The sequence below is a fragment of the Protopterus annectens genome, chromosome 5.part1 (genome assembly GCF_019279795.1).
Source record: "Protopterus annectens isolate FY-2018-M chromosome 5.part1, PAN1.0, whole genome shotgun sequence".
NCBI classification, from domain to species: Eukaryota; Metazoa; Chordata; order Ceratodontiformes; family Protopteridae; genus Protopterus; species Protopterus annectens.
The window spans coordinates 91,425,815-91,443,701 of record NC_056736.1 but is presented as its reverse complement, the minus strand read 5'-3'; the positions used below and the strand labels follow the sequence as shown (position 1 = coordinate 91,443,701).

The 17,887-nt window shown below is 43.5% G+C and overlaps 1 protein-coding gene across 1 annotated transcript in view; it reads left to right on the top strand.

The window, feature by feature from the left end:
• The window catches only part of MYCBP2 (MYC binding protein 2), a gene marked incomplete in the record, with an annotated part of 5,088,083 nt that overhangs the window by 679,808 nt on the left and 4,390,388 nt on the right, over nucleotides 1-17,887 (top strand). Inside the window, 1 exon segment of the mRNA XM_044072904.1 lies at nucleotides 2,427-2,523. Within this exon segment, the coding sequence (XP_043928839.1) occupies nucleotides 2,427-2,523 (97 nt within the window).

Here is a 17,887-nt window from a genome sequence, read left to right as displayed (position 1 = left end):
CAGTTTTGAGCCATGGAAAGAACAAAGCACAGTTGGGTGAAGCACACTCATCATAGGAGTAGGTGTTTAAAGTTGGGTTACTGTTGCAGTACTAGTACCACCAATCTACCCTGCAGGAGTCTGGAACCTACAAAGGACATATCCATTTGTAGTGACTGAGGTAGAGAAGAGATGAAGAAAACTAGAAGATAATGCTAAAATCACTCCCAGCAGAAGGCCCGGGATTGCAGCTGGGGCTCTCTGCATAAGATTTGAAGGTTTAAATTCCCTTTGTGTTATTGTACTTAGCCCATGGAGTGTAAATAAGAAAAGTCTGTTTCCTTTACAGGGTGCATCTCTTCTTCACTGGCAAAAAATATCAAAAGATGGCCCGGGGTGATTGCCTTTTTTTATTTGAGATGCAGATATGTATCCCCACATTGTTGAGGTGCCTATCCATGCATAGATTTCTGCATATCTCTACTTGTGACAATGTGGAAAATATCCCCTTGCCAGCCAGTTCTCATTAGTCATGAACATTACTGCAGCAACAGTGCTACTCTAACATTTACTTTTATGTGGATGTGGTCACACAGCTGCACTTAAACCGCAACATAATGAGTCATTTGAGTAGCTCAAGCCCATAGAGAAGTTATTTCATTCTACATGGGAATTGAGGTATGATGGAAAAGCTGGCTGTGATCCCAGTTTGAACTGAGATTTTCAGATTTCTGTTTTTGGAAAACCTTATCTTTGGTGGCTGTCACATCAGCTACAGAGATCTCTAAACTACAGACCCTCATATTCAGGGAGTCATAAACTGTTTTCTTTAAACATATTCAGATCAACCTTTTATTTATGCCTAAAGATGTCTCCGACTTGATGCTTAATCAACTTGTTCTACTCCTTGTCTTGTCTTAACGCACAAAATAAGGGGTAGAGATATTGCATTTACTGAATATACACACACAGCTCAGGTACTTTGTGTCTAGAATTTTGGCTTTTTGGTAGACAGATCAACTTTTTGTTTCTTTCGTGCCAGTTAGGGGGGGAGATCAGTATCTAAACAGACCCTTTTTAAGTGGCTGTCTAGTTGTGATTTTTTTTTCCTGAATGAAAGTAATGATAAAACACTGCAGTGCATTTTCAGCTGGCATGGTAGTCTTCTTCAATAATGCATTAGTTCAAGGAGTCTTTGAAACAACATCATAGACAAATGTTCTTCACGCCTGTAGTCCTGGAGTAGAGCAGGGTTAGCCTGCACGCTTTGGGGGCACCTTATGAGCCTAGCACAGTTGTGTGTGTAAATTCACCATAACAGCAGATATGTGAATGGTAGGATCACTGATGCAGTGTAGATTTTCTTGTTTTAGCTACCCATTGTTTCTGCTAGTCTAAATCTCTTGGAAGGGGAAGATGATGTATTTTTCTTTCTATTTTGCATATGTAGGTCTCACAAAAAAGTGTGTGGGGTGAGCATTAGTTAGTCAGTGCTAAACATTTTTGGGTTGGGACACCCTCCCCTTGCTGGATGTTTGGAGGCCTCCATAGATATCTCATATACAGGCTTCTAGATATGTCTTTCAGGGCTTGACAGAACAGTAGTAAGGTGACAGTAAGTGCCCATATCCAAGCACACGTATTAGCACCCATTACCAAAAAAGAACTGAAAGTGGTGCAGGCTGCTGCTTTGCACAGTTTGTTGTACTGATTGCCTGTGCAAGTGGATGACTCCAGTTTTGCCTTGGGATATCTGCAAAAGGTTTGTAAGTCAAACCATTCTAGATTCTCACCTGCAGTAATTTACCATTTGGTAAATAATATGACTACAGCAGTAATGCTTCTCTTCAAACATCTGCTGTCATGGTGAGTTTGTTCACGCAACTTAAGTTTTACGTACTGAAATTTTGTATTTATGGGGATGGCCTTTGCAGCCTTGAACCCAGAATAGCGTCTGAGCCTGAAGTAAACTTTGTGATTTGTCACTGATGTCTCATCCTCGTGCTTGGAAAATTCAAATTGCCATTAAGATTTCCCAAACTTTTTTGTAAAGCACTACAATATTTGCTAGGAAGACCGTCTATTTTAAGTATTGATTATTTTGAGACTTTCTGTGTATGTTGAATTTTAATGTTGTGGTAAATCCATGAAGACTCAGATGTTTTGCATTTCAAAACAGTGAGTTTAGTCATTCTTTTCATTAAGAGGTTTGTAGTCGATCAGAAATTAAATAGAAAGCAAGTGTTGAATAGCATTCCCTTTTATGTCTGGTATCCAAAGCAAGCATTGTGTTTTCATTATCAGATCTTAACAGTAAGCATTTTTATTTGATTTTTTTTGGGTAGAGAGAGAGTAGCTAAAAAGAATTGTCTGCACATCCTTTCTATCTACATACTCTTGTGTCGTAACTGTTGGCTAATGTATCTATTTTGTTTTACAAATAACAGGGATATCTACTGTACAGAGATTTGAGCAGCCATAGTACAACAGCACTGAGGATAAATCCAGAAACATTGGAACAAGATGGAGCTGTGATTATGCCAGGTAAGTTAAATAATTAGTTTGACATTTCTTGAAACAATAGGTTTACATTGGCACAGTAGTGCATGCTATCGCTGGCAATACCATTTTTTATTACATTTAAATGTCTAATACTTGACCATTTTTATTGATTGTGTTAAGACTTCTTGCCGGTTTTCTCATTTGTCGTCTTTGTATTTGCAAGTGTGTTGTTAATCTCTATGCATCTGTATGGCATTTCATGTAAACTGAATGTCTAGAATTTCATTAAGAGCTTTTGGCTTTTTTGTGGGCATTACTTCAGTTGTGTTTTCTTAATCAATAGAAGATCATCTTTGGAATGGTCACTGCAACAGTAAATCATTATATTTGGGTTTTCCTTCTTTTTGGCCAGAATTTTTCTCTGTATTGTCGTATCCCCTACAAAGTACATGGGTGAAGTCATGCTTTACTTATGATTAGGTACTGGCATATGTAGCTTGAGGCACTGTTGTGTATACTGTAATGCTCATTGTATTGTTCATTGTTGCAGTAGTGTCAAATCTTGTGATTTATACCCAAAGAACAAATTTCCAGTCTAAGTTCCAGAACTTTACCCTTACCCATCCAGGCTGGCCATAAGCCCTCTAACCTGGTTGTCTACACATGTGTGGTATAAAGCAAATATCCTGTGCCATCTTCATTCCTTTCTTTCTTGCTACTGTACAAGAAAGGAAGGGTCATTAGCTGCTGTGAATTCTAGGAATTGTCAGTTTAGCCTGGCTTCCAGGGTGCAGATGACCCCACTGGATAAGACAGGCTTTCATTCTTTTTTGCCTGTTGCTTTTAGAATAGGATTGGTATCGGGGTTGATGTCAGTTTATAATGTTAAGTACATTTTCTTGTAGAAAATGAATCCCTCATAAGGTCTTTCACATTCATTGCTTGGTTTGTGTTGGAACGGTGCATGATCACTTTCTGTCATTGTGCTAGGTTCAACCAGAAGACAAACATGTGAACAGCAAAATCTTTACAGGATTCTGTTTGAACCATAAAAGGCTGCTTTTCAAGTATGCTGTGGCATCATCCAAGTCATTAGTGGATGCCCCACTTAAAAATAACATAAAGAAATACATATATGAGAGAACTGGTCAAAGAGGTTGATGACATCTTTACTGAATCTCAAGCCCTCTCTAGGATCCAGCTTTGTAGCCTGTGACCCTAAAGCCTAAGTGGACTGAGGATTCTGGTGATCTCCATCTGGAGGCCACTTTGCTCTCAGAGGAAAGCATGTCCCCCCGAGCTGAAGTATCTTACCAGCTAGTCAATCCATATGCCTCCCTATGAGTTAGGTGTCTTGGTCAGATGTCCACATTATGGTAACTAAGAGTGAAGGCAGAGCCCTGTTTTTTGGTATACCAGGAAATCTACAGTTTTAAAGTCATTGTTCTTGGCATGCATTCGTGATCAGAGAGTTTGAAGACACTATAGGCCTAGATATCCAAACATTGGATGTCCATCACCTTGCCTCCTCATGAGCTTGAAGGGGTTTGCCCCCCACCTAGGCCACCTTGTCTGCATTCCTTAGAGTATTTCTGTTTGGGACACCCTCAGCAAGATGAAGGATTTCTTCAAATGGCAAACCAAAGATTATTCTGATCCCCTGATAATGTATAGCAAGCTTCAGGTTTTGTCAGAGCCAAAACTCTCGAGGGTTTCTCCAGTAATTGAAACCTGGAGAATGCATTCACCAGTGCTTCTTTCAAGACAGATTCACAGCCTTCTGCTGCTAGGAATCTCAACTGCTTTTACAGGGTTATGGATTCCAGCAAGTCCCTGTATCAAAACTCAATTGCTGATCCAGCCAGTGTGCAGAGATTTAAGTTATGGATCAAGTTGGGGCTACAACCAAGAATACTCTTCCCAGTGACAAGGAAAGTAGAGTACTTGACAATTTGGAAAGAAGGTTTACACCTCTGCCACCCTGACCTTTTAGACTTTGAAATGCAAAACTCATATTTTGAGTTTCCAAGGAACTCTTGTTTCCCAACCAAAGATAAGACTGAGGAGACAGAGGGCAAAGTCCTGAGACACGAAGAACTGTACTTATGAAGTTCTGTTTCTAGGTCAACAGACACTTAGTCAAGTTTGGCTGTGAAGCAGTGGACACATCATACAGGACAGCAGCAAGAGGGTCAATCATTAAGGTACATACCTGACTGAAAATCAAGCTCTTCTCAGATCATGAGAAAGCATATTTTCTCAATTCCCTATTAAACAAAGAGCTGCTGTTAGAATGCACTACTGAGCAGGTATTCAAAATGTGCGTGCGTGTGTGTGTGTGTGTGTGTGTGTGTGTGTGTGTGTGTGTGTGTGTGTGTGTGTGTGTGTGTGTGTGTGTGTGCGTGCACGGGGGGGCACTGCAGTCAGTTAAACAGTTGTTTTAATCCTGTTTCTGGCTGAGACAGCACTAGTTCTCCCTCCTGCTGAACAAGGTAAGGATGGAGACTTTCCAAATGCCTCAGCATGTGGATCTGCTAATCCAAAGCAATAGATATCCTTCTTTAGATTACTTTTGCAGTATTCCAAACTGTTGGGGGTTACTCACCAAATAACCTGAATGTCTGACCAGGCTACCAAAGCCAAAACCTTCCACAGAGTCTAACATTTGTATGATGCAAGCCTGCAGGCTTAAGGGTACATAAGCAGACATATTAGCAAGAAAACTCCGGACTATTTTGTCACCAGTCCAAAAGCAGGTCTTGTGCACGTCTCCTTGTTCTATGCATGGCCGTTGGTGTCTTGTGCCTTCACTGGTTCAGGTAAGTGCTGTGTAGGGGAGCCTTCTTTGTTTTTTCTTTACAGGAATCTCCACACCCAGTGTCTTTTGCCTAGGTGCAGAGCATAATAGTAAAAACTGCCATATAGGTTCATAGGTTGGTACTAGGCTATCGGCCCTAGGGCCTATACAAGCCTAGCCATAACAATTCCCTGGCTATTTCTTCCCACACTATTTACTTCCCTGGACCCCTGTCTAGCAGGGTGACTGACGTGATCCCTGGTGTGAATTTCGTTTCTCCCATCCAATCATCAAGGTTCCTTTTGAAGAGGGCCAAAGAGGCGCTCTGCTTGACATGTATGGGCAGTCTGTTCCAGAGTCTGGGGAGTGTCTGGGTCAGGAACCTATCCCTCCAGCATGTTTTGTTTATTGTGATGACAATATTTAGATCCCTGGAGCGTGCATCAGTCAATCATTTGTATCCAAAACTCTTTGTACGTGTCAATCCTCATTTAATACTTGGAAACCAGCACTTAAGTGCCTCTCCCAAGCTAAAATGGCACATCTTTCCTCTCTTGATGTCCTGGTCATTTCAAAGAAAAAAATTCAAGAGGCCTAAGCCTGATCCTTTGACTGCCTTGTGAGGTTTCGGAAAGCCGCTGTCTGTTCAACTGTTTTAGTCTGCCTCTACCATGACCCTGCAAGAAGCCAGTATGGCATCTAATTCCTGCATGTCTGATGTGACTGATCTTACTGGCGCTGGAGAGATGGGCGACCCTGTCTTATTTCAGATGGACCTGATTGTACAACGGAAGGTGTTTCAAGGTCCTTAATTGAGGTATGTCAGGGTTTGGATCCACCACAACTTGTTAAAGCAGACGTGTCTCCCAAGAGGAAGAAACAGAAAAACAAGAATATTTCCTGTCCTCAGACATCCGAGAAAAGAGTGGATATAATTCTTCCAATGCCTGTTTAAGGCCATCTTGGCTGTCAAACCACCATCATTTGTCCCTTCTGCTCCTATTCCTGCTGCCACTCAGAAGAAACGTGGAGACTTCTACAGTGGAAGATGAGGCAGTGTCTGATTCAGACCAATGCTGTCTGGCCCATTCTTTCCAGATTCACTCTCTAGGCTAAGTGGCCTGTGATGAGGATATCTTATCCGCTGATTCTTCTGTGGAGGATATCTCTTTTGGAGAAGCCAAATCTGGCATGATAAAGCATTTTGAGTGGGAATCCCAACAGATTTCCGATCTACAAAAAAAGAGGTAGGGACCCTTGTGCCTGCATCTGTCCCTCCTGTCCTGGAGGCTTTTCTTGGATGCCTTTGCTTCTACTTCCTCTGCTTCTGATTCTCAACCCTCAATGCCTAAAGGATCTAAAGTCCTTAAGATTTAAACTTCCTTCATAAGAATCCTGTGGACAGATCCTTCTGCTTTTTCTGTGTCTATGGAGCCGTCAAAGCTATTGCCTCCCTGTAATGCCCTTCCCTCAGGTAAAGATAGCCAGACAGTAGACAGATTTGGAAAGAGGGTATACATCTCTTCCACTCTGTCTTTTAAGGGCTATATAAATTACCAGACTGAAATGATGACAAAATATCTACAGTCTGTTGTGGCTAATTTTGAATAAAACCTTGTCTTCTAGGGAAGTACCTGGCATTAAGCAGAAGGAGCAGGCCATGTCTATGTGATGGCTCAGGCTTTGCAAGTTGCTAAACATAACATAAGGTGCAGTTATGATGCAGTGGAAGCCTCTTTTAGTGCAGCTGCTACTAGATCTGTCATTAGAAGGTATGCATGGCTACATCCTCAGTCCTTTCCTGAGGACATTAATGTTAAGATACTAGATTCACCTCTGAATTGGGACCTGTTATTGGCCCTGATGCAGCCCACCTGTTTAAAGCCTTGCAAGAACATGGAAAATATTATGAAGGTTTGCACAGATTTCCCTAATACCTGGGATAGAAGTAAGGAAAAACCACCTGGCTAAGCCCACCTTCTTCTCTTGCAGGGAATTTAGACCCCCCACTCAAGGTAAAGAAAATGCTTAAAAAGAGATTTCAAGATAAACCGGATGAGAATTTAAGTCTGGGAGACCTCCCTACTCAGACAAATCAGTCTGATTAATTTCTGCTTCCTTCTGTCCCCTTGGTTCATCCCTCCCTCTGTCAAAAAGGTTAACATCATCTCTTTCAAACTGGTAGCTCACAACCTCATACAAATGGGTCCGTTTTATTATTCAGCAGGATTAGAGGATGACTTGGAAGGAAATGCCAACTTTCAAAGGCATTCCTCCACTCCCTCCCAATCAGGTAAACCTCCGAACTCTTATCCTACAAGCTGTGCTTAACCAAGGTACAATAGAACCTGTTCCACCACAATATGTAGAAAGATGGTTTTATTCTATACTTTTTGTAGTACACAGAAAGTAGAATGGAGACCTATACTAGATTTGTTCCTTAGCATTAACTTTCACAAGGTTTCTTCATTCAAAATGTCACTCAAGACTCTTGTGCCTTTCATTCTTCATTCCAGTCTTCCTTGTGTCTTTGGATATGAAGGATGCCTGTCTCCACATCTCAGTCAACCCTTCCTTCAGAATATTTCTACAATTTTCAGATTGTTCATCACACTTTCATTTCTCTGCTTTACCCTTTGAACTGTCTACAGCCTCAAAGGTATTCATGAAGTGCTTGGCACCCTGTCATTGTTTTTTGCAGAACTCAGGAAATTCTAGTATTCCTGCATCTAGATGACCTGTTAATACATGCACAGTTTTCAGTATATCCTTTAACAGCATCCCAGCTTTGCTGATGTTCTTCATCTCACATTGCTGCAGTCATAACCTGTGGGTAGTCCGCTGTCCTCGGTCGGCCCGAATACCAAAGTATTAGGCTGGCGTCGGTCATGGGCGCTCAGATCTGACGTCAGTGCGTCCTGGTATTAAAGCGCATGACCGACATCATATCCTCAGTCTTTTTTGCCGCATGGTCCAAAGCAGAAGCAGCGTTTGCAAGTGCCGTTCGGCGTTCTGAAATTTTCGTATTTTGAGTTTCAGACCGAAACCAAGTTGGGCTAAGTACCCCGTTGGGGAATATTTTTGTTTTTTCTTGCCTCAGTTAATTCCGGATGTCAGAAAAATTGAATAATTGTATTTCTTGTGGGAAACAGATACCGCATAGGGATTACCACTCTCTCTGTATTCCTTGTTTGGGGCCTGAGCACGACGTAGTCGGGTGTCGCTTTTGTGCTAGGTTTAATAAGCGCACCATTAAACTTAGGTTAGATTGTGCTAGGCTTGTCTTTGGTAAGCGGTGTAATTACAATATGCCGTCGGATCCTCCGACGCCCGCTACTGCTAAGAAGCGCAAGGAAAAATCGTTAAGGTCCAAGCAGGATGAGTCGTCCGTTCCGGACGCCGGTTCTTTAGAAACTACGGTGGAATCTGTAGATCCAGCCGAGGTTTCAGCTGAGTCTCAGGGGGAGACGTTAATTTTGCAAGATGTGGCCTCTCAGGAGTCAGGTCAGGCTGAGGGGGCCTCTCAGGTTGCTGTACTTCCTTCTTTGCCTAAGGTGGTTAGGCCTTCTCCTTCAGTCTCTAAGGTACCTTCTAAGGGCAGGCCTGGTTTGCCTTCCTCAGGTGTCAGTCCTAGTTCTGCAGGCTCTGTGCCTAAAAAACACATGCTTAAAATGGCAGAAGATTTAATTTCCTTAATCAGGGGTTCTATGCCCCCTCCAGATAAGAGGCCTAGGGTGGAGCCAGAGGTGGAAAGTTTGGAACAGGCTTCAGATTACTCAGAGTCTTCGGCTGAAGACACTCAGGATTTTCCTCCTTATTCTGATTCAGACGCAGAGGATTCCAGTCCTTCTGCTTCTCCTCCAAAGGATTTTTCTTTTTCAGAAACCCTGCATTCTATGAGGGAGCATTTTAAATGGGAAGGTCAGGATTTCTCGGATTCCCGAAAGAGGCTTAGGGAATTTTTGTTTTTACCACAACATCGGCCCTTAGCTATACCTCCTGTTTTGGATGTTGTTCAGGATGTTTTCTCTGAGGCTTCCCTTAATCCAGACTCTTTGCCTCCTGCGCCAGTTAAACCAGATAGGTATTGCAGAGTGCCTGAGGCTCATAAATATCTGTATAAGAGCCCAAGGGCTGACCCAGAAACTATTAGTCAGGGACCTAAGGGTGTCAGGGCTTCTGTTGTAAAGAATCCAGTTCCTATGGATAAAGATTCTAGAGCTTTGGATAGGTGGGGTAAAAAAGTGTACACTTCTTCCACTCTAGCAATGAGGGCTTTGAATTGCCAGTTTCATATGTTAAAGTACCAGAATTTTCTCCTTACTCAGTTAAAATCTAAGGTAGATGCTTTGGCAGAGGGCATAGAGTGTAAGGAATTACAGGATTTGGTTCATGCCTCTGATCAGGTGGGTAAGCATTCTTTGCAGTGTGGTTTCGATGCTCTACAGGCTTCTTCCAGGGTGGCTGCCACTGGATCAGTTATTCGCAGGCACGCCTGGCTTAAGGATCAGAATTTGTCAGAGCATGTTAAAGCTAGAATTTTGGATGCTCCTTTACAGTCTGAAGTTTTGTTTGGTCCTCCTGTGGAGTCTGTCTTAAAGAAAATGGAAGACAAGGCTAAGTCTATGCAGACTGTTAAAGATTTTTTGCAGGTGCAGCCCCCTAAGTTTAGCAGGAATTGGCCTACTAAGGGATGGGCTTACCCTTCTTCTGATTTACAGTCTAGGGGCAGATCTAGACGTGGTAGGGGCAGAGTTCAGGGTTCTTTCAGGCCTAGAACGTGGAGTTCCCCTGCACAATCTACAAGTGAGGGCAGGGGCCAGTCCTTTCGTAAACAGGCCCAATGACCTACATCTTCAGCTGCCAGATCCCTCCTGTCTGGCAGCTCCTTTGGGAGGAAAGTTGGCACTTTTCAAGCAAAACTGGCTTTTAGTCACCCAGGACAAATGGGTATTGGACATTATAAACCAAGGCTACAAGTTTTATTTCCACACATTGCCTCCTTTCAAAGGCATGCCAGACGTTCCTCCTCAGCAAAGGGTAGAGGCTCACAAACAGATTTCTTTACTTCTTCAAATGGGGGTATACAGCAGGTCCCTCTGTCAGAAGTGGGCCTAGGATTTTATTTTCGCCTGTTTCTTGTACCAAAGAAAGGAAACACTTGGAGGCCAATTTTGGATTTATCTATCCTCAACACATACCTGGACATTCCAAAATTCAAAATGTTGACGTTGCAACAACTTCTGCCTCTGTTGGGCAAAGATCACTGGATGGTAACTCTGGATCTCAAAGAGGCTTATCTTCATGTTCCTATCAGGCCCAGTTGCAGGAGATTCCTGCGTTTGGCTGGGACTTTACATTATCAGTTCTCTGCATTGCCCTTTGGCTTATCTACTGCCCAGGGTGTTCACAAAGGTTCTGGCTCCGTGATAGCCTTCTTAAGGTTAAGAGGAATACAAATTTATCCTTATTTGGACGATTGCCTGATTCTTGCTCAGGACAAAACAAGCTTCTTCACCATCTACAGTATGTTATGGCAGTGTTAAGGTGCCTAGGGTATTCTGTGAACGAAACAAAGTCCAGTCTAGTACCCTCTCAGGAAATGTGCTTTCTGGGTGTGAGATTGAATACAGCTTCCCAGATGGCTTTTTTGACCCCGGACAAGCAAAGGAACCTTACACTTTACTTCCAGCAATTGTCTCTACGGTCCAGGCTGACTGCAAGGACAGTCCTTCAAGCCTTGGGGTTCATGGCATCTTGTATTCTGGTGCTTCCCAATGCCAAACTGCATATGAGGAAGCTACAATGGTATCTCAAAAATGTATGGACACAACACTGCCATGATCTGGACACTGTCATTCAAATAATACCTTGCATTCAAAAGGAATTTTTGTGGTGGGCTCAGGAATGTCACCTAAACAAGGGACTCTCTGTGACCCGACCAGAGGCGAGTCAGATCTTAACGACAGATGCCTCGGACAAGGCTTGGGGAGCACACCTCAATGGAAAGTGGGTTCAAGACACGTGGCCTGCCAAATTTCAACATTTACATATCAACTTGAAGGAGATGTTAGCAGTCCAATTTGCATTGATGGCTTTCAAGGATTTACTTCACCCGGGACAAGTGTTGATTCAAACAGACAACACAACTGTCATGTGGTACATCAACAAGCAAGGGGGAACCCATTCGTACCCTCTTTGCAGACAAGCTATGATTTTGTGGGAGACTGCTCTCAGTTTGCACCTCACTCTTCAGGCAAGGTTTCTGCCAGGAGCACAGAACTCCTTAGCAGATGTTTTGAGCAGACAGATGGTGGATCCCCACGAGTGGAAGTTGGATCCTCATGTATTTCGACAGTTGACAGTGATATGGGGGACTCCAGGCATAGATCTGTTCGCTTCTCCACTAAATTTCCAGTTGCCAAAGTTTTGCACGAAGATGTTTCATCCAACAGCTTGGAAAGTGGATGCTCTATCATTCAGTTGGAGCAATCTTCACGTCTATGCCTTTCCTCCTCTGCCTCTCCTTCCCAAGGTGCTCTTGAAGGTCAGACAAGACAAGCCCTCCATGATTCTAATAGCTCCAGATTGGCCTCGACAGCACTGGTACCCTCTGCTGAGGAGTTTAGTACGGGAGCCTCCTTGGCCTTTGCCTTCAATTCCACACCTTTTGTCTCAGGTGGGCAATCATTTCCTCAATGTCAGGATTCAGTCCCTGCATCTAACAGCTTGGCATATTCTGTTCTAGAACCTGGAGGGTCGCAGCTTCCTCAAGTTTTGAATGTTATTTTGGAGGCCAGAAGGCCTAGTACAAGGAAAGTTTATGCTGATAAATGGAGGAGATTTTTTATTTGGAGCAAAGCAAAGAGCTTTGATGTTTCCAGGCCTGATTTGAGTGTTTCTCTTCAATATCTTACAGAATTATTAGACAAGGGTTTGTCTTTCTCCTCTGTAAAAGTTCATGCTGCAGCCATTTCTGCTCACTATGACTGTGACCCACCATTATTCTCTCATCCTTTGTTTAAGCAATTCCTTAGAGGGGCAAAGAACATAAGACCCCAGAGAGCTCCTACTCCTTCCTGGGATCTCAATTTTGTGTTGGAAAACTTACTTTACCTCCTTTTGAACCTGCAGCTACGCCTGAGTTAAAGTTTTTGTCTTGGAAGACTGCTTTTTGTTGGCCATTACGCCTGCTAGAAGGGTTTCTGAATTACAGGCTCTCATGGCAGTTGAGCCCTTCCTGATTTTTCATAAGGATAGGGTATCTCTGCGTACTAACCCTACTTTTATGCCTAAAGTGGTTTCAAATGTGGCCTTGAACCAATCTATTCATTTGCCTACTTTTTATGCTGATCCCCAAAATAAAGGGGAGAAAATTTTGCACACTTTGGATATTCACAGGCAGTTGCGTTATTATTTGAGCAGGACTAAAAGTTTCAGACAGTCTCAACAGTTATTTGTTTCTTTTGCTTTGGGCTCTCAGGGGAAACCTGTTTCTAAACAAACTATTTCTAAGTGGATTGGCCATTGTATTGCCTTTTGTTATTCTCATCATGGTAAGGAGATTCCGGCTGGAATCAGACCTCATTCCACTAGGGCTACTGCCACTTCTACTGCTTTTTTAAGGGGTGTAGCTACTAAAGATATTTTGGAAGCAGCTACTTGGAGTTCAGTGCACACTTTTTCTAAACATTACCATCTCCCTCTTTATTCCAAATCTAGGGCTGGATTTGCCACTGCAGTCTTACAGGGCTTATTAGCAGCTCCCAATGCTTTATGATTTTGCCAACCTCCCTTTTCTTTTGCTTTGGGATTCTACCCACAGGTTATGACTGCAGCAATGTGAGATGAAGAACATAGTACAGTTTTGTACCTACCATAAATGTAGATGTTCGAAGATCCACATTGCTGCAGTCCAATTTACCCTCCCTCCTTCCCCTCTATAGTTTGGAGTGGTTGTATGGTTTGGGTTGTAGATATTGTTTGTACATGGGTTTTGGAGGTTTTTCTATTTTAGGCTGTGGCCTTTCTTTTTAGGGCCTTCTGACATCTGGGGCAAGAAAAGACTGAGGATATGACGTCGGTCATGCGCTTTAATACCAGGACGCACTGACGTCAGATCTGAGCGCCCATGACCGACGCCAGCCTAATACTTTGGTATTCGGGCCGACCGAGGACAGCGGACTACCCACAGGTTATGACTGCAGCAATGTGGATCTTCGAACATCTACATTTATGGTAGGTACAAAACTGTACTTTTCCCTCCTTTAAAGTCTTGAATTCAGGATCAACGTAAAGTCCACTCTGTATCCTACCCAAGACTTTCTTTCTGAGTTGCAGACAGGATACACAACTCGTGTAGATCTTCCTACCACTAGAAAAGGTACAGAGCCTCTCCAGCTGCTTTCAGTCTGTGCTGTCCCTTCAAATGTAGACTGCAAGGGAAGTTCTCAAGACCCTGAGATTCATGGCAGCAACCATATCTATTGTGTCCTTCACCAGACTACATATGAGAAAGATTCACTGGTACCTGAAACTTTTCTGGCCCAGCATTCTCATCCTCTGTACACCTAAATCTCACTTCTCCCCTTTCCAAAGAAAGGATTTCAGTGGTGGATAGCACAGTTAAACCTCAGCCCAGGTCTTCTGTTCAGACCTGTAGATATCTCATCAGGAGCTACACACAAGATACCTCAGACATATCCTGAGGGGCATGGATGGGCTCCATGAGACACCATGGCCAGTGCCACCAAATTAGAGGGCAGATCACATAATCTTGAAGGAGATGCCGGCTTTGATTCAGGCCCTGCAGATACTGTCTCACATCTTGTTCCAGATCCCCTCAGAATTTTCACAGATAACATTAATCTCAGGTAGCACATAAACAATCAATAGAGGCAAAGTCTTGTCAGCTAAGCAGATTGGCTCATCTAGCTTGGGGACAGGCCATGAAAGCTACCCTGTCCTTCCAAGTAGTTTGTGTTCCCTCTTAGAACAACATCCTGGTGGTCTTTCTTAACAGATCAAGGGAAGACCCTCACAAATGAATGTTGAACAAAGATGTCTTCCTAGACATTGTCCACAAATGGGGTATCCCTCAGGTAGACCTATTTGCCCTCATTCCCAGCAGACAACTACAGCCGTTTTATTCCAGGACTCCTAACTGTCAGACATGAAGGATGAATGTCATTTCCTTTACTAGGAAAGGGAGATTTCTTTATTCCTTCCCTCTTCAGCCACTGCTCCCGAAGGTCTTGTTAACGATCCAAAGAGAGACTTCAAAAATCTTGCTGGTGACTTCCTTTTGGCACAGGCTGCATTGGTTCCCACTTCTCTGCCACCTAGCTAGGGCTCATCACCACAAGTTAACCCACAGATGCACTTGCTGACGCAACACACAGGCTCACTACTGCATCTTGCTCATTCATCTCTATCTGACATCATGGATGATAGAATTCTGATCACCAATTTTCTGAGAACATTCTACAATTAAGGAGGCAAGGAAACCTACTACTAGAAAGTCTTGTATATCCAAATGGAAAAGATTTTCTTTGTGGTGTCATGCTAGAAAACAGGACCCTATACAGTCTGGAGTTCCTGCCATCCTATTTTATTTGTGTGAGCTGCTTAAAGCTGGTCTTGTCTATTCAGTTAAGGCACACTTATTTATTGATCATTTCTGCATTCTTACTTCTATACTCTCCTCTTATTTGCAGATTGGAGATAAAACTGTTTCTAAAGGTGTTTTTCATTTAAAACTTCCCAGGAAAGCTATTCTGCTATCTCAGAACCTTTAATTTGTCATAGAAACACTTTACCTCCCTTTGAACCACCAGTTTCTGTCTCTCTCAAATGTTTTACCTGGAAAGCCATACTTTGGCTAAGAAGACGAGGCGACTTCCAACTACCCAAACATAGACTGGGAGCATTACTCTAGCTCCAACACCCTAGCCCAAAGGTTCCTAGAATTTATAAACTCAAATGCTATGGAACAACATACCACTCCCACAAGAGGGGAAAACATACTGGACCTGATCATCACCAACATGGGGACTCTATGCTCCAGACCAGAAGTGTATCCCTCATTGGTAAGATCAGACCATAAACTAATCTCACTGGATATTCACATCCAGACTCCACCCCCTGCCCTGAAAACCACAGTGAAAAACTTCTCTAATGCAAATTTCACACTCCTCAAAACCGAGGTGGAATCCTTCAAAGCCCCCGGGCCTGTCGGCCCAGACCACAGAATCCTTTATAAACGCATTCTATGAACACCTTCAGGAATGCATGAATCATGCAATCCCAAATAAAACCAAGTCCCAATCCTCCAATGGCAGACATCCTCTCTGGTGGACCCCAGCCATAAACAAACTATACAGTAGAAGGAGGAAGCTACTACATGATAGAGCAAAATCCCAAAAAGGGAAGGCATCTCTGATCAGTATTAGCAAAAAACTACGGGCACTCATAAAATCGTCTAAGGCCAGCTTTGAGAAAAAAATTGCACAGGACACTAAGGATAATCACAAGGCTTTCTTTAGTTATGTTAGGAACCTGGGTGGGAATTCCCAGATATTCACAGAATTAGTCCAAAATTACAAAAAATACATTGAACCCACAGACATTGCCAACATCGTAGCTGACAGGTTCAGCGCAAACTTCTCCCCCCCTCCCCACCAAAAGGGCAAATATCTATCCCAGCAGAGTGCTGCCCCCCTGACATATCAGATGCTCAGGTAAGAGCTGCCCTCTCCAAAGCAAAAAACACAGCATCAATGGGACCAGACGGTGTCCCGGGCTGCGTCCTACATGAACTCCAAGAAGAGCTAAACCCAAACATAAAACTACTGTTCAATCTCAGCCTTACTACAGGATATGTACCCAAAGAGTGGCGTACAGCAACAGTGGTCCCTCTCCACAAAGGTGGTGCCTCAACGGATCCTGGAAACTATCGCCCCCATAAGCCTGACTAGCTTGGTCTGCAAAGCTATGGAAAGGATCATCATGGACCTCATAAATAAAGATATTGGGGACCTACAGACAATGGATCCTACCCAGTTTGGCTTTAAGGGCAGATCCTGCCTCTTAAACCTGGCTGATTTCTTTGAAACAGTCACTAAGGCCATTGACGAGGGGAAGGTGGTCCACACAGCCTACCTGGACCTCGCAAAAGCCTTCGATACAATACCCCACTCGGGCATTATAGATAAGCTCACCAGCTTAAATATAAACCCCTATGTCACTAGATGGGTTGCAAACTGGCTGAAGGACAGAACCCACATGGTTAGAATTGCTGGAGCCATGTCAGACTCCAAACCAGTTACAAGTGGCGTCCCACAAGGCTCAGTCCTGGGACCTCTCTTGTTCGGTATATATTTCTCGGAGGTACAGGCCAACACGGAAGGACTGTGGCTGACCAAGTTTGCAGATGACTGCAAACTGGGCGCCATAATCGACACTGCAGCCGACACAAGCATCCTCCAAAAGGGCCTCATAGAAACAGACAACTGGTGCCAGAGCCATGGCCTCAAGCTAAACGCTAAAAAGTGTATAGTCATCCCCTTTGGCAAAAACAAAGTGCCCACAAATTACTACATAGGTGGTAATCCATTAAGTACAGAAGAAGTAATTAGGGACCCAAGTTGATAGCAATCTCTCATTTGACAACCACGTGGCCAAAGTGGTTAGAAAAACATTTTATATAGCCCACCTAATCATGAAGGGATTCACATCTAGATCAGGGGAGGTCATCGTGCCTCTTTACTCATCCCTCATCAGGCCCATAATTGAGTACAGTGCCCCTTTTGGGGATGTACCTTACCAGACACCTGCAGCAACTGGAAAGACCCCAAAAGTACCTCACCAAGAGGATCAAAGGGCTCAAACAGATGCCATATGCTGCCCGGTTAAAGAAACTCCAGCTCTACTCAGTGGCATACCGCCTGCTCAGAGGCGATCTGTGCCTGATGTATAAAGCCATGTCCAACCCGGAATTAATGGACATGCTGCACCTCAGAAAATCCAAATCCCATCGAGCTACGCGCTCGAGAGACTTGAACCTCAGCACTGAAATAAATAGGACATGCTGGAGGGACAGATTCATAACCCAGAGGCTCCCTTCACTCTGGAATAAAATCCCAGTCCAGGTTAGGCAGAGTCCCTCATTGACTCTCTTCAAGAGGAATCTTGATGAGTGGATGGGAGATCGTAGGTTTACCCCGGGTATCACTTCTGTGTCACTGTTAGACAGAGGCACAGTATACTAACCCTCGAAAAAGGGCATAACAAAATTATTTTAAAATGGATGGCGAAAGCCAAACACACTCTGGCTAGGCTTATAAATGCCCTAGGGCAGATAGCCTAGTATGAACCTATAAGAGTTTAAGGTCCTAATGGTGTCCTCTCCTGTCTTTATTTTTCATAAGGGTAGAGCGTCTCTGAGGGCCAGTGCTTCATTTATGCCTAAGTTGGTCATTGAGCTATCCCTCAATCAGGCCATCAATCTTCCTTCCTTTTTCCCTAATCCTCAGAAGAAAGGAGAGAGAATTGTCCATTCTTTGGTTGTACACAGGTAGCACAGATTTTGCTTAGACAAGACCACATCCT